Source organism: Mchenga conophoros, linkage group LG20, assembly GCF_057382185.1.
Source record: "Mchenga conophoros isolate Kocher_MC1m ecotype Shallow Benthic linkage group LG20, M_conophoros_male_GT1.1, whole genome shotgun sequence".
Lineage (NCBI taxonomy): Eukaryota > Metazoa > Chordata > Actinopteri > Cichliformes > Cichlidae > Mchenga > Mchenga conophoros.
The window spans coordinates 7,104,461-7,127,902 of record NC_140545.1 but is presented as its reverse complement, the minus strand read 5'-3'; the positions used below and the strand labels follow the sequence as shown (position 1 = coordinate 7,127,902).

At 40.8% G+C, this 23,442-nt stretch overlaps 2 protein-coding genes across 6 annotated transcripts in view; one reads left to right on the top strand and one right to left on the bottom strand.

Moving 5' to 3' along the window:
* Positions 1–23,442, top strand: part of acot7 (acyl-CoA thioesterase 7) — a 60,531-nt gene that overhangs the window by 10,286 nt on the left and 26,803 nt on the right. For 3 of the 5 annotated variants that reach the window (XM_085259179.1, XM_085259177.1, XM_085259181.1), the window contains exons 4-7: positions 13,877–13,968; positions 14,265–14,379; positions 15,464–15,478; positions 17,533–17,619. In XM_085259179.1, coding sequence (XP_085115305.1) covers positions 13,877–13,968; positions 14,265–14,379; positions 15,464–15,478; positions 17,533–17,619 — 309 coding nt within the window. The remainder of the gene's footprint in view (positions 1–13,876; positions 13,969–14,264; positions 14,380–15,463; positions 15,479–17,532; positions 17,620–23,442) is intronic. The other 2 variants (XM_085259180.1, XM_085259178.1) reach the window with 1 other exon arrangement.
* Positions 5,369–7,762, bottom strand: LOC146550252 (uncharacterized). The gene has a single exon (XM_085259544.1). The coding sequence runs from the start codon at positions 7,698–7,700 to the stop codon at positions 5,385–5,387; it is 2,316 nt and encodes a 771-aa protein (XP_085115670.1). The 5' UTR covers positions 7,701–7,762; the 3' UTR covers positions 5,369–5,384.

Here is a 23,442-nt window from a genome sequence, read left to right as displayed (position 1 = left end):
TTGTATTCTTGTTAGATGTGCACTTTTGTGCCTAATTTTTTGAATGCATATTTGGATGTTCCATGCGCACTTCATACATGCATGTGGGTTTTCGTCTGTGTTTGGCTCTTTAAAAGGTTCCTGCAGGGCAGAGAGGGAAGAGAAGATAACGGGAGCAGACATTATTTGCTTCTGTCATGTTGGCTTAGCATCATGGCTCACACAATGTGGCCCAGTCAGACACGGATGCCAAGTGGATGTACCTGCACACATTCTCCGTCACAACGCATGCACGTACCCAACACACTGACCCACGCCCATACACACACGGGGTTGTGCAGGGATGACCTGCATGCATGCAGAGCCTCATATGTAGACACAGAAAAAGAAATCACACACCTACGTGTTCTCACACCCACACTGAATGAGCACAGTTTCCTTCTTGCTAAAAGAGAACACATACCGAGACAGGACTGGCAGATTTTACATATTCCCGACCAGCTCTTTTCCAAGGCAGAAGATTGATGGATTGCTTAAAACAGGAATACAGAACAAAGGATTTTACCAGTTGTAGACCAGATTATGCACTTTGTGTATTTTCTGGTGTACATCACAGGGTGTGCATTTGTGCAGCCGTGCATGCTTTTTTAGCTCTGTGCAGATGTTAATGTGCATGCTCCTTGTATCTTGCACTCTTTGTGCAAGGATCTTTGCATTTATTTAATATGTATGTGTGTGTGTGTGTGTGCGCGCGTGTGTATGTGGAGGAGGCAATCATCCAGGTTCCACAGTCAGTCAGGCAGCATCTCGTCAGGCAGGCCTCAGTCACAGACCCTCAGGGTAAGGCTGCCTACTGTGGGCACGAGCCGTGATGATTGTCCCTGCTGGGGGGATTGCGCATGCGTACTAACATACACATGCACACTCACAGTCAGACCTACACACACTACAGCACGTGCAGATTTGCAGATGTGAGAATACACATACATAATGAAATGCCACACTCTCTCACACACACACAAACACTCGCCACTTTATAGAATGTGCACATACACGCACACACACACATGCACACACACATACACACGTGCGCTCTGTACATTCATATAATGTGCTTGTGCTCAGTCACTCATGGGACTCGCATATATATATATGCAATGCTACTTGTGTTGCACTCTGGCGCACATTCACATGAACACGACATACACAAATCCCTCCTGTTCAACACACATGAGCAGGGAGAGAGCTGAGAGCGCAGCATTGTGGGTTTGATGCTTAAAATGTTGTAACCATGATAGTTCCTGTCCTGGTAGGTCACAGAACTGCACATCCTCAGAGAACATACAAACACATCTAAAATGGATTGTTTTAGCTTTAAATTCAGCTCAGCAACATAAAAAAAAATGATCATGCTTTTTTTTTGTAATAGCGTAATTGTCATTAATATATTTATATGAAGAAAATGTGTTTAAATCTAACACAGAAAACAATATACTTAAAAATACCACACAAAAACCCTTAACAATAAAGCACAAGACTGGTTTGATATGAAGGCATCTCTTACTTTTTTTTTTAAAAACATGATGCTACAAGAAAATGAAGGTTAGTTTAGTTTAACAGGGAGTTGTTTATGTGGACTCACAATGGAGTCTGTCAACTGTGCAGAAGCTTTTTGTCTCACAGCTGGATTTTCCAGATCTTTATTTTGATTGAGAAGAGAGGTCCTCGCAGTAACGATGTTCAATTCAGTGTGCTAAGCACAAACAAATATTAAAAAAAAGTTTACATTGAGTATCAGATAATCCTCACTCAGAAAGCACTGTTAGAAACTCCGCTGCTGCCATGATTTAATCTATTCCTATCAGGCTGTAACATTCCCCAGAGAGGGAATGTAGTATTATTAAAAGTAATGGAGCCTTGGCTGAGCACAATGGAAAATCTGTGGTTTTGATCATGGGGATCAAGTACCAAGAACGATCCCCTCTGCACTGTCTCAGAGCCTGGAACAGGCTGTTCAGGAAGGAGAAAAGAAAACAGGGTCTTTTTTCTGCTTCGAGAGAGAATTAAGGCGAGTGAGTAAGAGACCAAGGGGAGAGCACAGAGGTGAATCAGTAAAAGACACAAATCAAGTGAAATAGCTCATGGTGAAAAAAAAAGGAAAGATATCGGGTAAAGGACAGGAAGGAAGAGCAGGAAAGGTGAGAAATTACACACACACTGAGGTTGTCAGACTGGGACTGCCTAAAAGGTTTTCATTTGAACAGAAAGTGTGAATTTTACTATGAAGTCCTGATTGATGCCTTAAACTTAGATTAAAGGAACTGGAAGATGTATGAGTCATGCTGGAGGGACGTTGTCCCCTACCACCCCCACCAACATAAGCACCCATGTGAGCCGTGAGATCAACACCAAAATGCTCTTATTTCTAATTAAATGTGACACAGCTTAGTGTTTTAAATGCTGCTGCATCTTATGCTAAAATAGTGTCTGTGTAGTACTTACAAAACAACACCTATTGGATTCTTGTTCCATAATGAGGGTTTTTATTTTTGCCTGTCTCTTCAGAAGGTGAAGCTGTCCTTTTAGTGATGTTATACTCCTGTAAGAAGAGCCAAGTGATACTAGTTGGCTTGTATCACGTGCAATGTCCTTTCTTGCACAGGCAGTTGCAATTTTGCACATTAAAGCACTCACTGCACCGCTGCACTGGTCTTCCTCCACTGACACCCCATATATATTGGAGGGGGGAAAAAAAGGTGCCTGCCACTGCTAGGTGCCATTTCTCTCAGCTGTCATAATGCCTTTTACCATTTATGCAGGCCCTTGTTCCAAAGCTGTCACTGCCTGAACTTGAAAAATCATCCCCAAAGTCAAGCGAGATCCGTTAGCGCAGAGTGTAGAAATTTGACAGAGCAGATTTGTGCCCGTGGTTCATGGAGCCAAGAATCTTCCTATTCTGCAATTCGTAAATCCAAACTAAGTAAGCAAGCTGTTCCTCCTGCTAGTTCAGACCCAGCTTTTGTGAGTCTGTAGACACGTGTCAAAATCAACCACTTTTCTAGTAATGGTCACTTTTACATGCAAACAGTCAGACGATACTGACCTTAAAAAGCAACTTAAAGGCTGCTTCAGCTCGTCAGTGGGGCTGTGTCGTCTACGGTTGTACCCTTGACAGTGGGTAGTGATTGGTGCCTGCCTACAAAGAACAGTCTTAAACTTAAGTGTTTAAGGTATGTGCTAACTAAAAATAAAGACAAAATGATAGTTTATTAAATTTTAATGAAATTTGCAGATTGTTTCGCTGAAGTTTAATAAACTCCTTGCTATCTAAAATATAACAGGACACCGGAGTAAATTCTCGAGCATCTCACACTTCTGATGATCAGTTGTTTGCTTGATGTTTATTCAGCTGTGTAAAAACTTTAACTTTAATCTCAGCCAAACCGATTCACTCAGGAACAAATAAAATACTAAAAAAAGCCAAACAAAAACATAACAAGTTATCTAAGTGACTTATATATCATGTTTAACCTGAGTAGCGAAAGACGGCGGTGGGTTTGAAAACGATATGCCAGGAGTCCGGTGTTCTCACGGGCTCTAGTGAGCCTTTCCCCCAGCTAGCTATCGTGCTAGTGGGTAACAGACGTCTCCGAAAACGTCGGAGCGCTTTTGAAAGTATGTGGTGTCTTGATAAACTGAGCAGATATTTGAAGTTTACACAGCTACATTCTCGCCTAAAAATATGTTAAACTTTATTTTGTGACCCAAAAAGAATAATAAGAGTAATATTAAAACTAACTAGCTGCCGCCATTGTTGGAAACTGAGCTGTGTCACTACCCGATCCGTACCGGAAACCCGATCGGTACCCCGCATGCGCAAATCTTACGTCACTTCCTCTCTTTGCCAACATTGCGACATTCAATATATTTGAATGGTACGGTTAGCGCCCAGTTAGCTCCTAGCATTTCTCAACAGCTCTGCCTCCTTTTCGACTGCCCGGGACATTTAAACAATGGATAATCCGTATACAAAGAAATTCATGCTTTTCTCCTCAACAGAGAGCGTCCCCCGATTGAGCAACAGCGCCGTAAAATAAGAAGAATGGCGCCTAATTACAGAGTTAATAATGCAGACTTTGTAATATCTCACGTGTAGATTCATCAGCCAGATTAAGTGTTTACTGACAATTGACAGTGATAGCGCACATCATCATCACTATTCCAACAATCCTCTCCTCACAGACAAGCATAAACACACTCGACTATCGCTAAATCAGATTTAACACACGTTTGTAATGACGATAATTCAGTTTATAATAGGGTTTATTCGCTCGGTCAGCAGGTGGCGGTATCCTCGTACACTGGGGAGTAAACTGCCATTAAACGAACAGAAGAAGAAGAAAACATCTGCACATGCGCGGTACGGATCGGGTAGACCCGATTTGTACGGTCAGACTTTACACATGCGCAGTAAGGATCGGGGAGTCCTGATCCGTAACTTTCTTTTTATTTTTCGTTTTTGTCTACATTGTACTGAAATGCTTCATTATTGCAAACATTTTAAGATATACTTGTTATTCTTAACATTTTAACAGATACTCTGACCCATAACTATCGTAAAACGCTACGACCGGAAGTAGAAACCTTTCGCGCATGCGGGGTACGGATCGGGTTTCCGGTACGGATCGGGTAGTGACAACCTGGGCTGCGCTATGAATTCTGGGACACAGCTTCTTCTTCTTCGGGGTTTAACGGCAGCTGGCATCCTTGTACATGCAGTGCTGCCATCTTCTGTTTCAGTGCGTTATTACACTCTTAAATCCTACTACTTATTCCTGCGTCTTTTGGGATCTTACAAAGCTTCAAACGACGCGTCGACTATTAAATTAGTCGTCGACGATTTTAATAGTCGACGTAATCGTGACTAGTCGATTAATCGTGGCAGCCCTAATATTTATAAACAATCAAAAACAACAATTATTAGGCAATTTATTTCCAATTTGTATTGAATTTATTTCTGTTAACATGGTGTTTTTGGTCTGATTGAAGGACTGATGTGATGGTAAGGTGTCTGCTGCTCCGCTTTGAATATTGGTAGGCTTTTTTTTTTTTTAAATTTTCACAAGAATTGCTAGTTCCCCTAGAGTTTTGGCCACCCCAACAATCAGACGATTCCCTATGAGCAAGCATTTAGCAACAGTGGGAAGGAAAAACTCCCCTCTAAGAGGAAGAAACCTTCGACAGAACCAGGCTCAGGAAGGGACAGCCATCTGCCGCGACTGGTTGGGGTGGGGGGAGTGAAAATTTTAAAAAAAGAAAAAAGCCAAAGTGATCATTATTGGAGCAGCTTAATGAATTTTTCCAGTGCTGTTAATACCCTTTTCCAACCCCAGTTTGTGTTTTTGTCACTTTTGTCCAAGGTGGAGGAGGCCATGCTGTAGATTGATTCTGTATGGTCTTTCAATGTCAATACAAGGGAACCTCTTAGAGAGGCCAGGGTTGAAAAAGGGATGCCGGAGAACCTCCGAGGGTGTTATCCGCTGGTGTGCATCCAAGGCCAACATCCCTTTAATTAAGCTGACAAATAAACGTTGGCCATTTTCAGGTCCTCGTCCAAACACCATTACTTGTTCGAGGTCATCAAGACGCGTAAGTTTTATGTATCGAGTCTCCAGGGACTCATATCCTGTCTCGCACTGAAATTGTTGGTCAGTCTTAAATGTCCAGCGCTGTTGGTTGTAGTTGTCTTCAATGAAATAGTCTTCAGTGTACACGCCAGAGTCCAGAACATGATCTAGTGGCTGTCCTTGAGTCTCTATGATGAATTTCAAAACATCATATTCTCCATTTCCAGGGTAGAGTGGCACCCCTGTACCAAGTTCCACAGCTATCAGCCCCAAAGACCACATGTCAGCTGCTTCATTATAAGGAAGGCCAAGCATAACCTCAGGTGCACTATAACCAACCGTCCCCACACAATCACTAGGATTCACTGCAGAAACAGGACATGCGAGGTCAAAGTCTATAAGTCTGACTTTGACTGGAGACTCATGGCGGTTAACAACCATGATGTTTCCAGGTTTGAGGTCAGCGTGCACTATTCCCACAGAACCTAGGTGTGACAGGGCATTTGTGAGTTGATGTAAAATTGGCCTGACTTCGCTTATGGGGAGACCCTGGTTTTTCCGGTCCCGTATGTAGTCCCAGAGGCATTGATCAAGGAGTTCAAAGTTTAAGCAGACCCGCTCTCCGTCGTGGAAAAAGCCGTTCCATTTAACTATGTTGGCGGCATCTGGATCCAACCTTCTCAGCTGCTCCAGGATGCAAATTTCCAGTTTTGCCTGTTGCAGAGTATCAGGGTGGTTCCTGTTGACTTTAATAGCCACAGCACGATTGGTTTTGGTATCGCGACATTTGGCTACAATACCAAAGCCCCCTTCTCCGAGGAAAGCCTCTACCTTGTAGCGGTTTCCCAAAATGCTCCCTTCAACTATTTCAAGCTCACCTGAGTTGAAGGATGAGCTGGCTGACGTGTGGTCGCATACTTGCAGAGAAAATTCAACTGAGTTTTGGAAACTGCAGTTGATTTTCTGTGATCTCTTGCTTTCCAAGTTTGAAGGGTGCTGAAAGACCACAGGGTTTTGTGGTCTTTCAACACTCATGTTAGTGCAAGGGGAACTCTTACGGTTGAAAAAGGGATGCCGGAGAACCTCCGAGGGTGTTATCCGTTGGTTTGCATCCAAGGCCAACATCCCTTTAATTAAGCTGACAAATAAACGTTGGCCATTTTCAGGTCCTCGTCCAAACACCATTACTTGTTCGAGGTCATCAAGACGCGTAAGTTTTATGTATCGAGTCTCCAGGGACTCATATCCTGTCTCGCACTGAAATTGTTGGTCAGTCTTAAATGTCCAGCGCTGTTGGTTGTAGTTGTCTTCAATGAAATAGTCTTCAGTGTACACGCCAGAGTCCAGAACATGATCTGGTGGCTGTCCCTGGGTCTGTATGATGAATTTCAAAACATCATAATAATTTCTCCCAGGGTAGAGAGGCACCCCTGTACCAAGTTCCACAGCTACCAGCCCCAGAGACCACATGTCAGCTGCTTCATTATAAGGAAGGCCAAGCATAACCTCAGGTGCACTATAACCAACTGTCCCCACACGGTCACCAGGCATTACTGCAGATGCAGGACATGCGAGGCCAAAGTCTATAAGTTTGACTTTGATGGGAGACTCATGGCGGTTAACAACCATGATGTTTCTAGATTTGAGGTCAGCGTGCACTATTCCCACAGAGCCCAGGTGTGACAGGGCATTTGTGAGTTGATGTAAAATTGGCCTAACTTCGCTTATGGGGAGACCCTGGTTTTTCCGGTCCCGTATGTAGTCCCACAGGCATTGATCAAGGATTTCAAAGTTTAAGCAGACCCGCTCTCCGTCATGGAAAAAGCCGTTCCATTTAACAATGTTGGCGGCATCTGGATCCAACCTTCTCAGCTGCTCCAGGATGCAAATTTCCAGTTTTGCCTGTTGCAGAGTATCAGGGTGGTTCCTGTTGACTTTAATAGCCACAGCTTGGTTGGTTTTGGTATCACGGCATTTGGCTACAATACCAAAGCCCCCTTCTCCAAGGAAAGCCTCTACCTTGTAGTGGTTTCCCAAAATGCTCCCTTTAACTATTTCAAGCTCATCTGAGCTGAAGGATGGGTTAGCTGACATGGTGGAATGTGTCGGCTTGATCGGTGAATTGCTGAGAAACGTGAAATTCTCTCAAAACTTTCCAAAAGGGTTTTGGTTGCTGTCAGGTCTACGTCCGTTAAGCACTAAAGTTTAACAGAGCAAAGCCCCTATTTATGGGCTTTGCCTCTCAGCAAGATTATGACATAACAAAGGATCAAAGGCATTCTATTTTTTTCAGTTGAAACACTGAAAAAAAATAGTGTTTCAACAGGGCAGGCTGGCGCCCTATGGGACGCAGAGGTGATAGGGTAAGGATGCAGAGGATAAGATCCAGGATAAGATTTACTTATCGGTCAGCTCATCAGCAGCTTGGCAGGAGATGGACTCAGGGTGAAGACACAAAATCAACAATGACAACACTGTTATTCTTTATTAGTGTGAATGCTGGTAAGCGTGTGTTTCAACCAGGGTTTTAATAGTTTTGCAATTTTCATTAGTTTTTATTTTTATTTAGTTTTGACTTCAGATTTTCAATTTTATATCAGTTTTAATTAGTTTTTACCAATTGCTTGCTAGTTTAGTTTAGTTTTTATTTTTTTGAAAATCCTTAGTTTCAGTTTAGTTTTGATTAGTTTCAGTTACAGTTTTAGTTGTGTTTGCAATAATTAAGTGTAACAAAATCCCAGTTTCATCATATCAGTCATTCTCTTCTGCTTATCCTTGGGTATGTTGCTATTCCAGCTACCATACCCTGCACCCTGGACAGGTCGCCTGTCTGTCGCAGGGCTAACACGCAGAGACAGACAACTCACATTCCCACCTATGGGTTCTTTAAATAAATAAATAAATAAATAAATAAATAAAGGCAGATGAACAACCATTGATACCAGGCAACTATAAAATGTATATCTTGGCCCCAATGAGACTATTAACTCTTGCAGCACCGGGTGTTCATAATTTTTGGTTCAAGTGAATTGATGAACTTTTTGAAGGCAATTGACTCACACAGTTATGTAGATATCCCAGTCCTGTTGTCTCGGGATGCATCACGCTGCCTTGCCTGGGGTTAGCGTCTGTTTCTGGGGATGAGGGTTGAGTGTGCTCCCTTACCTTCTCAAGGTAAGCTAGGTGAGCCTTCTTGTGTGAGCTTTTCAAGCGCACTTTAAGGTTTGTGGGATTTTTTTCCCTTTAGAAATGTCCCTCATAATTTGTCTCTTTCCACTACAAGACACTTGCTTTATCCAAAACACAGTCATATTCAAAGTAATCCCAAATTGGACTCTGGCGCTTTCTCCCGACTTTTCCTGACATGATTCTGCGCGTGGACGGAGCAGCAACACAGACGACTCGACTAACGTACTTGCCACCTGCTGGCATAATTAGACAGCAAGAAAAAAATCTGGAAATTAAACTTCATTTTCACCCTTGACTATTGTATGACACGCACACATCAATAAAAACTAAACACATTTTTGCTATAAATTCAGTTAATTTTAGTTAGTTTTGTGAACACTCATTACAGTTTTTGTTAGTTTTCCTTTTTTTGATTTTATTTTTATTTCCGTTAACGAAAATGTTTTTTCACTTCTAGTTTTTGTTATTTCGTTAGTTTTCGTTAACGATAATAACCTTGGTTTCAACTGCTGCTGTGTGCACAGTGTTTGCTCTACAGCCATCATTTTACCCTCACGCATGGAGTCACACAAACCACCTGCAACTCAACACCTCAAAGACTAAGGAACTGGTTGTGGACTTCGGGAGGTCCAGAGAAGGTCCACTGCCGGTTCAGATAGAGGGGGAGGAGGTGGAGGTGGTCAACAAGTACAAGTACCTCGGGCTGTGGGTGGACAATAAACTGGACTGGTCATGCAACACAGAGCACCTGTATAAAAAAGCCCAAAGCCGACTGTACTTCCTCAGGAGGCTGAGGTCTTTTAACATCTGCAGGAAGCTCCTGAGGATGTTTTACCAGTCGGTGGTTGCTGGAGTACTTTTCTATGCTGTGGTGTGCTGGGGGAGCAGCACAGCAAAGAAGGACTCATCCAGGCTGGAGAAACTGATCAGGAAGGCTGGCTCTGTGGTCGGCATGAAGCTGGACACTCTGGTGACAGTGGCCGAGAAAAGGACATTAAAGAAACTGCTGGACATTATGAACAATGCTGGGCATCCTCTGCACACGGCCATAAACAATCAGAAGAGTCTGTTCAGTGACAGGTTGCTTCTCCCCAAGACAAGAACTAACAGACTTAAAAACTCCTTTGTCCCACACGCCATCAGACTGTTTAACTCCTCTCTGGAGGGGAGAGGGAGGGGAAACAGGAAACAGGAGGACAAAGGAGGGGGGAACAACTAAGCTGTAGTGCCTCTTCACCTCACTGTACAATACCTTGTGCAATACTTTTTGTAAATAGTCAACAGTGCAATAGACTCAATACTTGAAATGTGAAATTCACTTGTATTTTTATTTTTTATTCCTATTTATTCTATTTATCCCCTTTGTAAATTTTATTTATATTTGTCTCTGTATTTATATATATGTGTGTGTGTGTGTGTGTGTGTGTGTGTGTGTGTGTGTGTGTGTGTACATATATATATATATATATATATATATATATATATATATATATATATATATATATATGTGTATATATATATATATATAACAATTCTGTAACTGTAACTTCGGTCGTTGCTGTGCTTTTTTTTGGAAGTCGAATTTCCCAGAGGAACCCACCCGAGGGATTAATAAAGTTCTATCTTATCTTATCTTATCTTATCTTATCTTATCTTATCTTATCTTATCTTATCGTTGTTGTCTTTCCAACAGCATGTCTTTCAAAGCTCAGAGATGTAAACATTTTTAAACTGTGTGGATCCAAGTGGAGGGATAACCGACCCATAGAAATACATTATATTTTCAGACAGGAGTTTGTCTCAACAGCAGGAAAGACCCCACTTTTTAAATTGCTCCTGTGGCCAAAGTTTTGACAGCAGGAACATGAAGAACACACTGTTGTATAGAACAGGTCCTCGGGATCGTCACCATTTGAAAATGATTTTGATGGGAGTTAGGGTCTTGGATTTAGAAGCAGTCGTTCAACAGGTGCACCGAGGCAGATTTGGCAGGGTTTGGCCACAGAGTAATAGTATGTCAGTAGTTAGTCCTGGACAACTAGATCAAGCATTCCGATTGGCCCATGAAATTCAGGCTTCTGTTTGATTGGTGCATTTGTTTTCAGCAGACAGGTGGTTCAGATCTGGGCTTTTGGAGTCAGTTGATGACTTTTAGAATCATCTTTTCTGACTGGATCATTAAAACTTAAAGCATTGATCTTTCTGCAGTGGATTCTCCCACATTTCAGTGATATGGTGAATAAAAGAATATTGTAAAGTCAAAATACACAACGTCATAGTCTCACTTCAAGCACTTTATTCCTTACGTCATGTTTTTCCGCTCACCCACAATAAGAACAACACACCGCAGGCAACAGTACTCTCGCGATATAACAGAAAATAACAAGTTAACAATCTCCCTCTTTCTTTTTTAAAACACACACAAATAACAATTTAAAAATTGTTATTTGTGTTGTAATCTTTATAAAAAACCTAAAAAAAACCCCACCTCTTAATCTTTGGTATATGGCGAGGCGCTGTGGACACCCAAGTTTGTGATTGTGTAGAATTTTCAAATCAATACCATGGTTGCATCTGCTGAAAATCTCTGTGAAGCTTAAATCTCAGTGACCTTGACTTCAAGGTCAGAGGCCAACTTTTTTGAAAATCAGAGCAGTTTCACATTTATAACACAGGTATGTCTACTAGGAGGCTGAAGGGTAGCACTATATATTTATTAGGGCTGCCACAAACGATTATTTTGATAGTCGACTAGTCACCGATTATTTTTGCGATTAGTCGACTAATCAAATCCATTGGACGTAAAACGTACAGCACCAGCACCCATCTGCTCTCATATAACTATCATTAGCTTACAGCTTTAAGGGCACTATTTATTCCTTGATGTTGTGACAGAAAAAAATATACCTTTAACAAGGGGGCCATATTACATATGAGGAAACCTACTGATTTATATTACATAAATTGCTACTTTTAGGACTAAACTGACATGTCCACTGCACTTTTCCAGTCTCACAGATGACATAAAGTTTTAGCTTACTCATATCTGTACCTACAGTACACATATCAATGTTTAATCTAACATGCAGTACTTTGGACTGTGGGAGCAAACTGGGGTGCAAAGAAAATCACCAAACACAGTAAAAAAAACAGCAGAAAGGCTCAAACTCATACACTCCCTGTTGTGAAGTGAATGCTAACCTACGTCCCCGTTATACACAACAAATGCTAAAGTAAAGTTATCTAAATGCTTTCTAATTGCGCTGAGGGTATATTTTAGATTTTGCATAATTTATTTTTGTTTTTGGCAGAACATAGACTGCTTCTTCTGATACTGCACATAAAAATCTTGAAGAAACAGTGAAAATAAACAACTTTCACTGCATGGGATCATATGTGTACTTTGTGTCCCTGAGAAAAGCATGCAGAGTTATCTTAAGATCTAATAATTAGCCCTAAGGGGCACATTGTGAAACTGTTGTATTTTCAAGGTCTGCCTCAAATTTGTCTTGCCTTCAAAATGTGCTATGCCTGTAAGCGTGATGCAAAAGAATATGTGCTGTTTCAGTAGATGAACTGTGAAGGATAAAAGGTTGCAGCCTGGACGAGGATATGGTCAAACATTGACATTGTCTCCATTTGATGTAGAGGGATTTTAAATTCAAAGCCGGTTATCTGGTTCCTTTTCGATCAAAAAGGGCATCAGTCGTACTGGGAATGGTTCTTCCATCCTTTCTTCTTCCCTTCTCGCTTCTCTCTCGTTTCTCCCACCACCCTAAACACAGTTCACTTCAAGGTCCATCAGTAGCTAATAATAGAGTAGAGTCACTCAGTCTTGGGTAGAGTCAAGGATATGTAAATATCCCTCCCTTTTTCCTGTGGGCAACTTCCTGGTTGCTGACAAAGGCGGGCACAAATGAGAGGAGGAGGAAAGAAGCATGGTTGGCATGGCAACGAGGCCTGGCTGTCTGCACAGTTTTTAACTCGGGTGTAAAATGCAAATGCTATTTTCCCAGGAGTAGCCTGTTAAAAGCTGCTCGCTCAGCTCTCTTCTCTTAACTTCACATGTCCTCATGCAAAGATCCCAGCTGGTTCACCGCTGAGACACATATTAAATGACATATTTTCTCTAAGGCTGTAAAGATGCCTTATTTTTAAGCCTGTGGTCATGCACATTTATGAAATTTGACTCAAGTTATCGTAATAAAAATGCAAGACGTTCAATAAAACATTTTGCTCATTCAGGCCTCAAAAAGGACTTCAAAGCTCGAAAGCTGAAAAGTTAATCGGATATTGTAGGTAAAAAACCCTTTAAAACAGTAATTTCACTTCAACCTGCTGCCCCGATGCTGCCTTTAATCTGCGTGCCATAACAACGCCAACCTAAAATAGCCCCTCTCTCTCTGTGTGTGTTAGCAAATTAAGTGAAAAAGTGTGGGCAGAGTAGAACAGATATATCACTATGACAACCTTGCTGGCTGATTGCGATGTAATGTGACTTCTATGAGTTTTGTTTTCTGATCATCTCGTTCTGAATTTTCTGTAGGAATTCAGAGTCAGTGCTACAGCCTCCAACTGCCAAAGCATTACACTGTGGTATAACCAACATACATATTTGTGCAGACACTTGATGATGAATGAGTTGCCATGGTTTCATTGGTTTCATAATTACAACACTGAAATGCAGAAAATTCAGGATTTACAGATACGCCGGGCTTAGCTAGCTACGTGACTGTGAGTACTTGTTTTCTGAACAGGCAACAACTATTGTGTTTGAACACAAAGTGTTTTCTTCTCCTTTTCTTTTCACAAGAAAGACGAATCTTTTGCAAACAGGCAGCGCCAATTGACTTGTTAAAAACTGAAGTGGCCTTTATTGTGGTATTAATAAAAGTGTCTGTTTTGACAACAAAATTCAAAATTCTTTGCTCCATTGTTGTTTTATTTGAAAGACAAGATGTCAAAATTTCTCGCCAATTAGATTATGGTCACAAAAACGTTGCTTCTTCATTTGGTAGAAATGACGCGTTCCCTGACATTTTCCCTAGGACAAGTACTCAACCTTTTCTCTGTGACTGCAGGTGCCAAAAAGCTGGCCAACAAGGCAGCGCTGTGGTACGTCCCCTGCTCTCTGCAAAATGTTGACAAGATCATGGAGGTGCCACCCATCAAGGTACATGGAAACTCAAATTGCTTGCATCTTAAAATTGTGGCAGCTTCTCTGTGTCTCAGTGACCTTTCCACCCACCTTCCCCCAGCCCCACATCTAAAATGACACGAGCAAGGCTATATGGTCAAGATAGAAATGACTGACATTTAACAATGTGAAAAGTCCCTTTCACTCATCTTTGTTTTGAATACCTGCTTGTTGCAATTCTTTGCTGTACTCCTCGTGCATTTGTGCAGAGAGTGGTGTTCGAGTGGATCTATGCACAAGTGTTCAGCATGTTGAATATATTCTTTCTACAGTATGCTAGTGCTGAACAAGAGGAGGAGGGCAGGAAGCGCTATGAGGCTCAGAAGATGGAGAGATTGGAGACCAAGGCGAGGCCTGAAGAGATGATGCCATCTCCACCCAACCCAGGTAATATATTCAAGCTCAGGGTCCCATATCAGTTTGCAGATACAAAACCACAGCTATAGAAGTCGTTTCCCTATCTTACAAGTTTTCAGTGATGATGCAGATATGAGTGAAATTTCTTCCATTTCCTCCCTCATGGGGTTTGCTAATAGTATGCCATAAAAATACTAAAAATACTGTACAGCCATCTTTGTTGTTGCCCAATTAATGCAGTGACAGGAGAAGCAATTAGTTTTTTGATGTATTTTCACTGCTGGCACCATGAATTCATGCTGAGCTGCAGCAGGAAGTCAAAAGCAAATGCTTTTTTCAAAGTTAAAACACAGAGATATTATTGCTGAATATCAAGATAAAACAATGATAAATCAAGCAAGTGAAGAATCCCTGGAGTGCTCTCAGAGCGCGTCCACAGGAATACATTTAAACATTTAACATGTAAACACGTGGGCCCTAGCATCCTCACAAGAGCACTTGAAGAACTCAGAAATGGATCCATTTGGAAACACTGCTGCGTGGGCACTTCTTTTCTCATTTCTGAGGCTTTCTTTCTCTGGCAGGGGGTGATACCCTCTTGAGTTAGCTTTAAAGACACCCCCTAAGCCGATTTTTTTCAGAGCCACTAAAGTATGTGTTTTACTTTGACTGTCTTCACACACGAATGGCAAATTGGCTGGTTCTTATATTTCGCTTTTTTACTCCACTTGATGACTTAAAGTGCTTCACACAACATGGCTCATTCATCCATTCATACCAACAATTATTTCTCCGTTTAAGTGCTTTCAATCTAACATTCACACTCTGATCTCACCAGTTTCAGCACCACTCTCACTAAATGTCCAGGCAAAGACATCTGTTTTATTTTCTTCTTCTACTTGTATGTTTCTTCTTTTGTAGTATTTTCTATAAGTAGTCAGGCCTCTGCTTCTTGTTTACATGTTGTAGGATTGAGTGGTCATGTGTTCTACATTTACGGGTGTGCATTAAAAGTATTGTATTCATCATTAGGTGCTATATACATGTATTCATCCATATTAAAACTGTAAAGACTCTAATCGAATTCCCTAATTTTGTCACGCTGCTTCATCAGAGGATCCACCAAAAGGTATGTGATCAGCAAGTAGCATGGCAGAATCTATTTATGCATGAAGGTGTTGTTGGCATTGGCTTGCTTTGCTCACACATTTTATTTTTAAATGAATTCAATTTTTTTTAGGCTGACCGATACAGACATATTTTAAGACTGATACAGATTAGGGCTGAACGATTATGGAAAATAATCTAATTGCGATTTTTTGCCCCAATATTGCGATTGCGATGCGATATGCGATTATTTTTTAAGGTATTTGTCTTCTGTATTATTAAACAAAGACAAGCAATACATCATATAGTATGGCCAATACTATATTACATTAATTTTAAACTGTTCTTTCCTGGAAGACAGACCTCTGTTATGATGACATGAGGTGATGCATGAATTGATGACTGACATTTTTATTTAACTTCTTCAATCACAACAGTATATTTGAACATACACAATAGTTTATTTTTAGCTTACAAACATCTGAGCATAAAGTGCTGACAAGGAACCCTGGTGTAAACATTAAAATGAAAGTCAGTACAATGTGCAGATTGCAGAAATATACATAAAAAAAATCAGTGGCTTTACCACACTCAGTTTTTCGACATCTGTGAACTACTAGACAGTCATTCAATTAAAAAAATAATATTAAATAAATAAAACTAATAAATAAAAAATACACACATCTTACTGATCTCTGCAGTCAGTAACATTACACATAAAGTGCAAACATAATAGCAATTGTATAAACACACACACAAACACGCCTTTAAAGTTTAAAGGCGTGAAATTGGACGGTCTAGCCTTCTGATTAGCTAATCAGAAGGCTAGTTCTGATTAGCGTCACCGCTGTCTCGGTGGAGTTTAATAAACTCGGCCGTCTGCTTCTTGCTATCTAAAATATAACCAGACACTGGTGTAAATTCTCGACTGTCTCATACTTCTGTTTAATAAGTTTTCTGTTTGACGTTTAGTCAGCTGTGTGAAAACCAAGGAGGAACCCACCCGGGGGATTAATAAAGTTTTATTTTATCTAATCTAATAACTTTAATCTCAGCCAAACCAATTTACTCACGAACAAACAAAACACTGAAAAAAGCCCAACAATAACATTTTTAGGTTGTCTAAGTGACTTATATATTACGTTTAACCCGAGCAGCGAAACTCCGCGGTGATCTGAAAATGATGTGCCGGGAGTTGTGCCGTTCTCGGCCGCATCAGTAACCCTCGAGCTCCCGGCTAGCTGTCGAGCTGGTGGGTAGCAGACGCCTCTGAAAACGTCGAAGCACTTTTGCAAATATGGGATATCTTGATAAACCGAGCAGATATTTGATGTTTACACAACTACTTTCTCGCCTGAAAATATGTTAAAAGTTTATTTTGTGACCCAGAAAGATTAGTATGAGTAATTTTAAAACTTAGTAGCGGCCGCCATTGCTGGAAACTGGAGTTTGGCTGGGCCGCGCTATGAATTCTGGGATATGGTAGTAATTTGGACAGCCTTCGGCGCGTCGCTGTGACGTAATCGGTCTACAAATGCGGCCTCAGGAGGATGCAGCCCATGAATTGTATAATATAATCGCAGTATAATCGCAGCCTTTGCGGTTAGAAAATTGCACTTGATCATGTCGCGATATTATCGCAAATGCGATATATCGTTCAGCCCTAATACAGATAGACAGATTTGTTTCTTTCAGAAACACAAAACAAACATAATTCCCTGTTTATTTATTATGTGCACTTGTTTTTGAGTCATTATTAACACAATATAACAGTAAAATTGTGGATTAGTTGTGTATGTGCCTTTGCTAAGTGCCTTGCCAACGGGGAAGTTGCAAGAGTGCCCTCTGGTGGACAAACTCTGCAAACCCACTCCACATAACATGTCCGAAGGGTGTTTTTCCCATCCTTCCCTTTTCTTTTCTGTTTCAAATCTTAATTTGTCACTGCTGTACCAATATATTGGTAAATGGCTTATATTGAATGATACGATGGCCCTGTTCGTCAAGCTCTACCTTAAATTGTTTATTATTTTTTTATTTTTCTGTTGAATGTGTGTTTGTCTGTTTGCCTTGCAGAAAAGCACACTGTTGGCTTTAGCCAGTCGAGTCTGATTCATCTGGTGGGCCCTTCAGACTGTACACTACATGACTATGTTCATGGAGGTTAGTCTATTTCTTTTTCTAGATACATTCACTGATGAAATGTTGTACAGTTAATTTCATACACTAATATGTATCTGAGAGCTGAGCATTTAGCATTTTTTTATACTACAGCATGAGGGGACATGAAAAAACACACTAAATTCTTGATGAAGATTTAGGTTAACTACAGTCTGGCTTTTAGATGTGTCTTCTATAAACTCAGTGTTATTAAACACATGACTCATTAGTCATGACTGAAACTTCATTTATAGAATAAATTATTAAGCTGTTAAAGATAGAAATACATTTTCACACTATCAAAGAGGGCAAATTAACATAGCATTACATGGTTCAAACTAATGAAGGCTTCATACTTCCTCTTAGCCTTAATCCAGTCTTAAGCATATATATTTTCTTCGCATCCAAAGCTATATTGCATGAATGAATGGGTCGGATGTTGACTGCTGCTTACTAATCATTTGTATGAAGAGCCTACACACAACAGTAGCTGATGCTACTGTATTCTATGCACATTCACTGGATACTTTATAAGGTAGACCTCACTAGTACTGGGCTGGACCTCCTTTTGCCTTTAGAGCTGCCGTTATTCTTCATGGCATAGATTCAACAAGGTGTTGGAAACATTTCTCAGAGATTTTGGTTCATGTTTACATGGCAGCATCACACAGTTGCTGCAGTATTATTGGCTCTACATCCATGATGTGAATATCCTGTTCCACCACATCACAAAGGTGCTCTACTGGATTGAGATCTGGTGACTGTGGAGAACATTTCTATACAGGGAACTAACTGTTATATTCAAGAAACTAGTTTGAGATGATTTGAGCTTTATGACATGGTTTGTTATTCTACTGGAAGCAGCCATCAGAAGATGGGTACACTGTGGTCATAGAAGGATGCTCACTATCAAGAGCAATACTCAGGTAGGTTGTGGCATTTAAATGATGGAGCCTAAAGTTTGCCAAGAAAATATCTCGTGCACCATTAAACCACCATCACCTGAAGCACTAAAACAAGCAGGATGGATCCATGGTTTCATGTTGTTGACACCAAATTCTGCCCCTAACATCTGAATGCTGCAGCAGAAAATGAGAATTCAACATGTTTCCAATTTTCTATTGTACAATTTTGGTGAGATTGTGCAAACTTTAGCCTCAGTTTCTTGTTCAGTGCTGAGAGGAGTGGCACCCGGTATGATCTTCTGCTGCTACAGCCCACGGCTTCACTGCTTGTTGCGTCTCTAGAGATGCTCCTCTGCATGTCCTGGTTATAACTTGGTTGTTATTTGAGTTACTGGTGCCTGACTATCAATTCAATGCAGTTTGACCATTTCCAGAGTACTGCCACTCACTGGATATTTTTCTTTTTCAGACCATCCTCTTTAAACCTTAGAGATGGTTGTGTGGGAAAATCCCAGTAGATGAGTGGTTTAGTACCTACAGCTGTGCCACGTTCAAAGTTAGTTAAGTCACTTTTCTGATACTCAAATATTGATATGCCTATATTCACTGAGTTGCTGCTATGTAATGAGCTGATAAGATACTTCGTTTATTGAGTTGATCAAGTGTACCTAAGAAAGAGGCTGGTGAGTGCACATCAAAGATAATGTAAGAAAACAACCAAAACTTGCTATTTGCTCAAATCAGTAGAAAGTGAAATTTTAAAAGTGCTTTTAGTTTTATTCACACTGTGTGATTGATTCACTAACAGCTGCTGACAAGCCATTTCGGAGCTCAGTGTTTTCAAGTTGCCGTCTGCCATTTGTCATCTGCGTCTGTCAGACTTCTTTGTCATTCTCACGCAAGTAAAACAAAGAGCATGAATGACATGCTGTTTAGTATTCAACGCAGGGACAGGTCAGCCCATTCACTGCCTCAGTACAGTATGAAAATTCTGCAGGGAGTTGTGGAGGATGAAACAGGTGCTCAGAGTGGAGAACATACAGTAAGGCAAACAGGTTTGGGCAAAGTGAGACAGATTTAGAGGCGCAGAAGAAGATAGCAGCAAGGAAAGACATAAATATAATATAATATATACTGTGTTTGTTTTTTGGTGTTAATGCTTGTGTTAAAGTAAAGGCAGAGTAACCCATGTCTGTGTAGGTTCTGTGTAGGTGGAGGTTAAAGTGGGATTTTGCAGGTGGGGGAACAATAAATACTGGTGTACCAGTGCACTGGAGGGAAATGACTCCATAACAAATAAGTCTGTTTCTCAGGCTTGACGCTCTTTGTGGATTTTGCCAGCTAAGTTCTTCCATACATATGTTAAATCAACCATCAACCATCAGGGCTACTTTCCAGTTTCTAGCCTGTATAAAGGCAGCATAAAAGTAGTATTTGGCAAGTGCTGCTAAAGAGCATTATTGGTTTAAATTTAAATCGATGAGTCTTTCAAAAGGGCACCTAGAATCGATTCCTGCAGCCATACCTAAACACACTTATTTTGAAAGATTATCTAGATTAGTTTTTGATTAACATTAAACATAAAACAAAAACTGCATGCGCAGAATATCGGTTCAGAATTTGCCAACTTATCTCACAAATACGGGTTTAAAAGCTGTTTTCCTCTGGAAGGTGTATCTGCCACCATCTTTGCAGTTGAAAAATTCTCATATAAATTTAGTGTCATTTCTGTCTCTTATAATGTCTCTACTGCAACCCATGACCTTACCTAATGGTGACCATGGAGACCGCACTCTGCCCTGCACCACTGCATCTAGTCCATCACTGAAAACTGTAAACAATACTGCAAATCACCCAGTTTAGCCTGCTGTGCTCTGCTGTGCACTGACAATAGTCTCTCATCTTCATGTCTAGCCCTTTCATTATTACATCTTTCCCCTTCGCGAAGAGTAAAATAACACACATTAGCATTTTTTTTTGGCCTGGAAAATACAACAACTATACCTTTAAGTAGGAGACCCACTGTGTGCCAAACTGCTCATATTTGTTGAGCTATTTGAAATGTTGCAGGAAATGTACGCAGGTCCCTTGGGTGACTTAACTGCCTCGGTGGCAATAGCTGCAGGACATGAAGCCCATCAGATGTAATTACTCATTAACTGAAGGCGCAGGAATGCTTTTCTGGATCGTTCCGTCCCACTTTAACCTCTAGGTGCAGGTGAACAAAGAGGAATGTTCCAGTCTTAGATGGCAAATGGATGTCTCTTTCTCATTGCTGAACCAAAAAATACATCTTATATAATGTTGTCAAACAAGCAACAGAAAAGAACTCAAGCACAGCATCAAGTATTAGTGAGAGTTAGCTGTTAGATTGATTTAGGTACTGCACTGATGATCCACAGGCAGACTGCAAGGGGACTTTTTCCTCAGAAGCAGACACCGTGACACAGCAGATATTGACTGCCTGCGATTGAGAACAGGTAAAACCTCAGCTGACACATATGCAGAAATAGTTGCTAGTTAATTTGTAAATTAGAAGGGTCAAATGGACTGGCAAAAAACTCAAGGACAGGAAAAGCATTGGCTGGTCCAGCACATTTAGAAGCAGGAGAGGCTTCTACTCCCCTTCATAACCCAGGGGGTTATGAAAGAGTGGCTCCAGGAAAACTTGGTGGGCAGGATCAGATGGGTAACTGCCAGATTCAATGCTCTGCCAAGTAAACAACTGTCTGAAGTTAGCAGATCAAGTGGAGAGACTGGCTCAAGGTTTATACTTTCAGCCTCATATTAGCCCTAGCTTGGGGGTTACTGGAAACATGCAGAAAAGCATACGTGAAACAATCCTCAAAACCAACACTGTTGTAAAGGAACATTTCTTCTGGTTGGGCTCATTGTTCTTCCTTGAGCTTTTCCATGAGCAGTGCTATATTTGAGTCTGTTCTTACAGTAACAGTGTCTGTTCATATAAGAGGACACAAAGGCAGGATGAAAGAACAAATAATAATGACAGAGAAAGAAGCAACACAGATCAAATACAAGAAGAATTTGGACAAAATCCTTCAAGGACAAACTGGTAAGAAGGGACTGGTCATACAAGTGGAAAAGGAAAGGAAGACAGGAAGTAAACTATAATAGGAGGATAATAATGAAAAAGGAATCTACATATAAAACCCAAGACAATGACAAATTGCTTCCTTGGGTAAAAACTTCCCCTATGAACAGGGAAGAAAAGACTTAAAGTCAGATATGCTTTGGAAGCTACCATTCCACCTGAGCAGGTTAAAAAGGAGGTAAAGGTGTTTTTAAATGTATCTGAATTAACCCTCATGGAAAGCATGCAGGGATTGATAGAAGTATTCTGAGTGTGAAGGATCCCTGTTATTAGTTTGATGGAACACAAAGCTGTGACTAAAGCTATGAGGTCTGTGAGTGAGAAGTTATTTCTCCCATTTGTAGAGGAATTTGTGCAAAAACTATCCCTGTTATTGTAGTGTGCACACAGAACAGACAGCTTGTGGACCATGAAAAACTATTTGCTGAATTTGTAAAAATAAGCACTTGGATTAGCACGACTGACTTTACCTTTAACCCCCCGCATAACAGAGGCACAGTCGAAGAACTGCTGATTTAATCCAAGGAGAAACGTCCTTGAGAAGCATTTTTCTTGCTTTTAGTGCTCTTGGTGTCCTAAGCGAATGGAGAACATTTATGTGCATGTGTGCACTGTTGCATTGCTTAAGTAACTACTTGGGTGGCTGTCGTTCTGTGTTACTTGCATAACGGCACTCTGGTGTTATGAGGAGGAATGCAATGAGGGAAAAAACAAAATGCTGAACAACGAAGCAGGAAATAAACCACTGAAACAGTGAGCGGAGCTCTTTGTAGCAGGAGGTACATGTGCTTGTTATCTGTACTTCATGCTACTTGAGGTGTGTGGATTTCGGGCATGTTAAAATTTCTTGCTTCAAAAATTCAACCATTTTTATGTAGCGAAACTATTTTTTAATAGTATTATAACTGAAAATCTGTGTCTGTACAACCCTGAACAGATCTTTTTAGTTTTTTTTGGTTTCCTTCTGGATGCTGCTGGGTTTTATCCACACTTCCCCTAAAAACAACCTTTTTTCAGTGTACTTTAGAGAAAAAGAGAAACAAAGCACTGTGCAAACAGAAAGCGAACTAAGATTAAAGGCAAGACGAACAATGAACGCAACGAGGGTAGCATAGTCAGATTTGATGTTTAAGCCAACTGTAACAACAAAAATCTGCTTATCTGATGTTCCAACCTTATAATAAGCAAACTCTTACTAGAAGGCATTCAGGCTGCCCTTCTAAAAAAAGAAAAAACAGCATTTTATCAGCGCAGACCAGATGCCTTTTATCAGTTGAGATATATTGTTTGGGCTTCGATGTTCTTGCCTCATGCTGACATTTCTATTGAGGTCAGCTATGTAAAGAGGCCATCAGAGAGACACAGTATATATAAGGAGGAAGAGAAGCAGAAGAGAGATGTTGACTGAGAAAGAGAGAGGTGAAAAGGAGACAGGACGGGGCAGCGGGGGCGGGGGAGCAAGGTGGGACATATAAGTCTCGCACGTGTCACGGTTGCCTTTTTAATTAAGAGGGTTTGCTGAGAACTCTGCCCAATTAAAAATCAAATGTGGAACAAGCATGCAGGTCATTTAGAACGCACGTATGCACACGCTGCCGACTTTTTCTGTACATGCCGTTGCTTGTTAGGCAGTGTTCCCTGTTGTTCGCTTCTGCTGCCTTCACTGCACTTAATTTGTTTACATAACCAAGTGAGGTCACAGAGCCAGGGTGTACGCTCTCAATACCTTACAGTCTTTTCTCCACTTGGGTAAGGAGTCTGTACAGAAAAGGAGTGGGTGTTCCTGAGTTGTTAGACGTGATTGGCTGG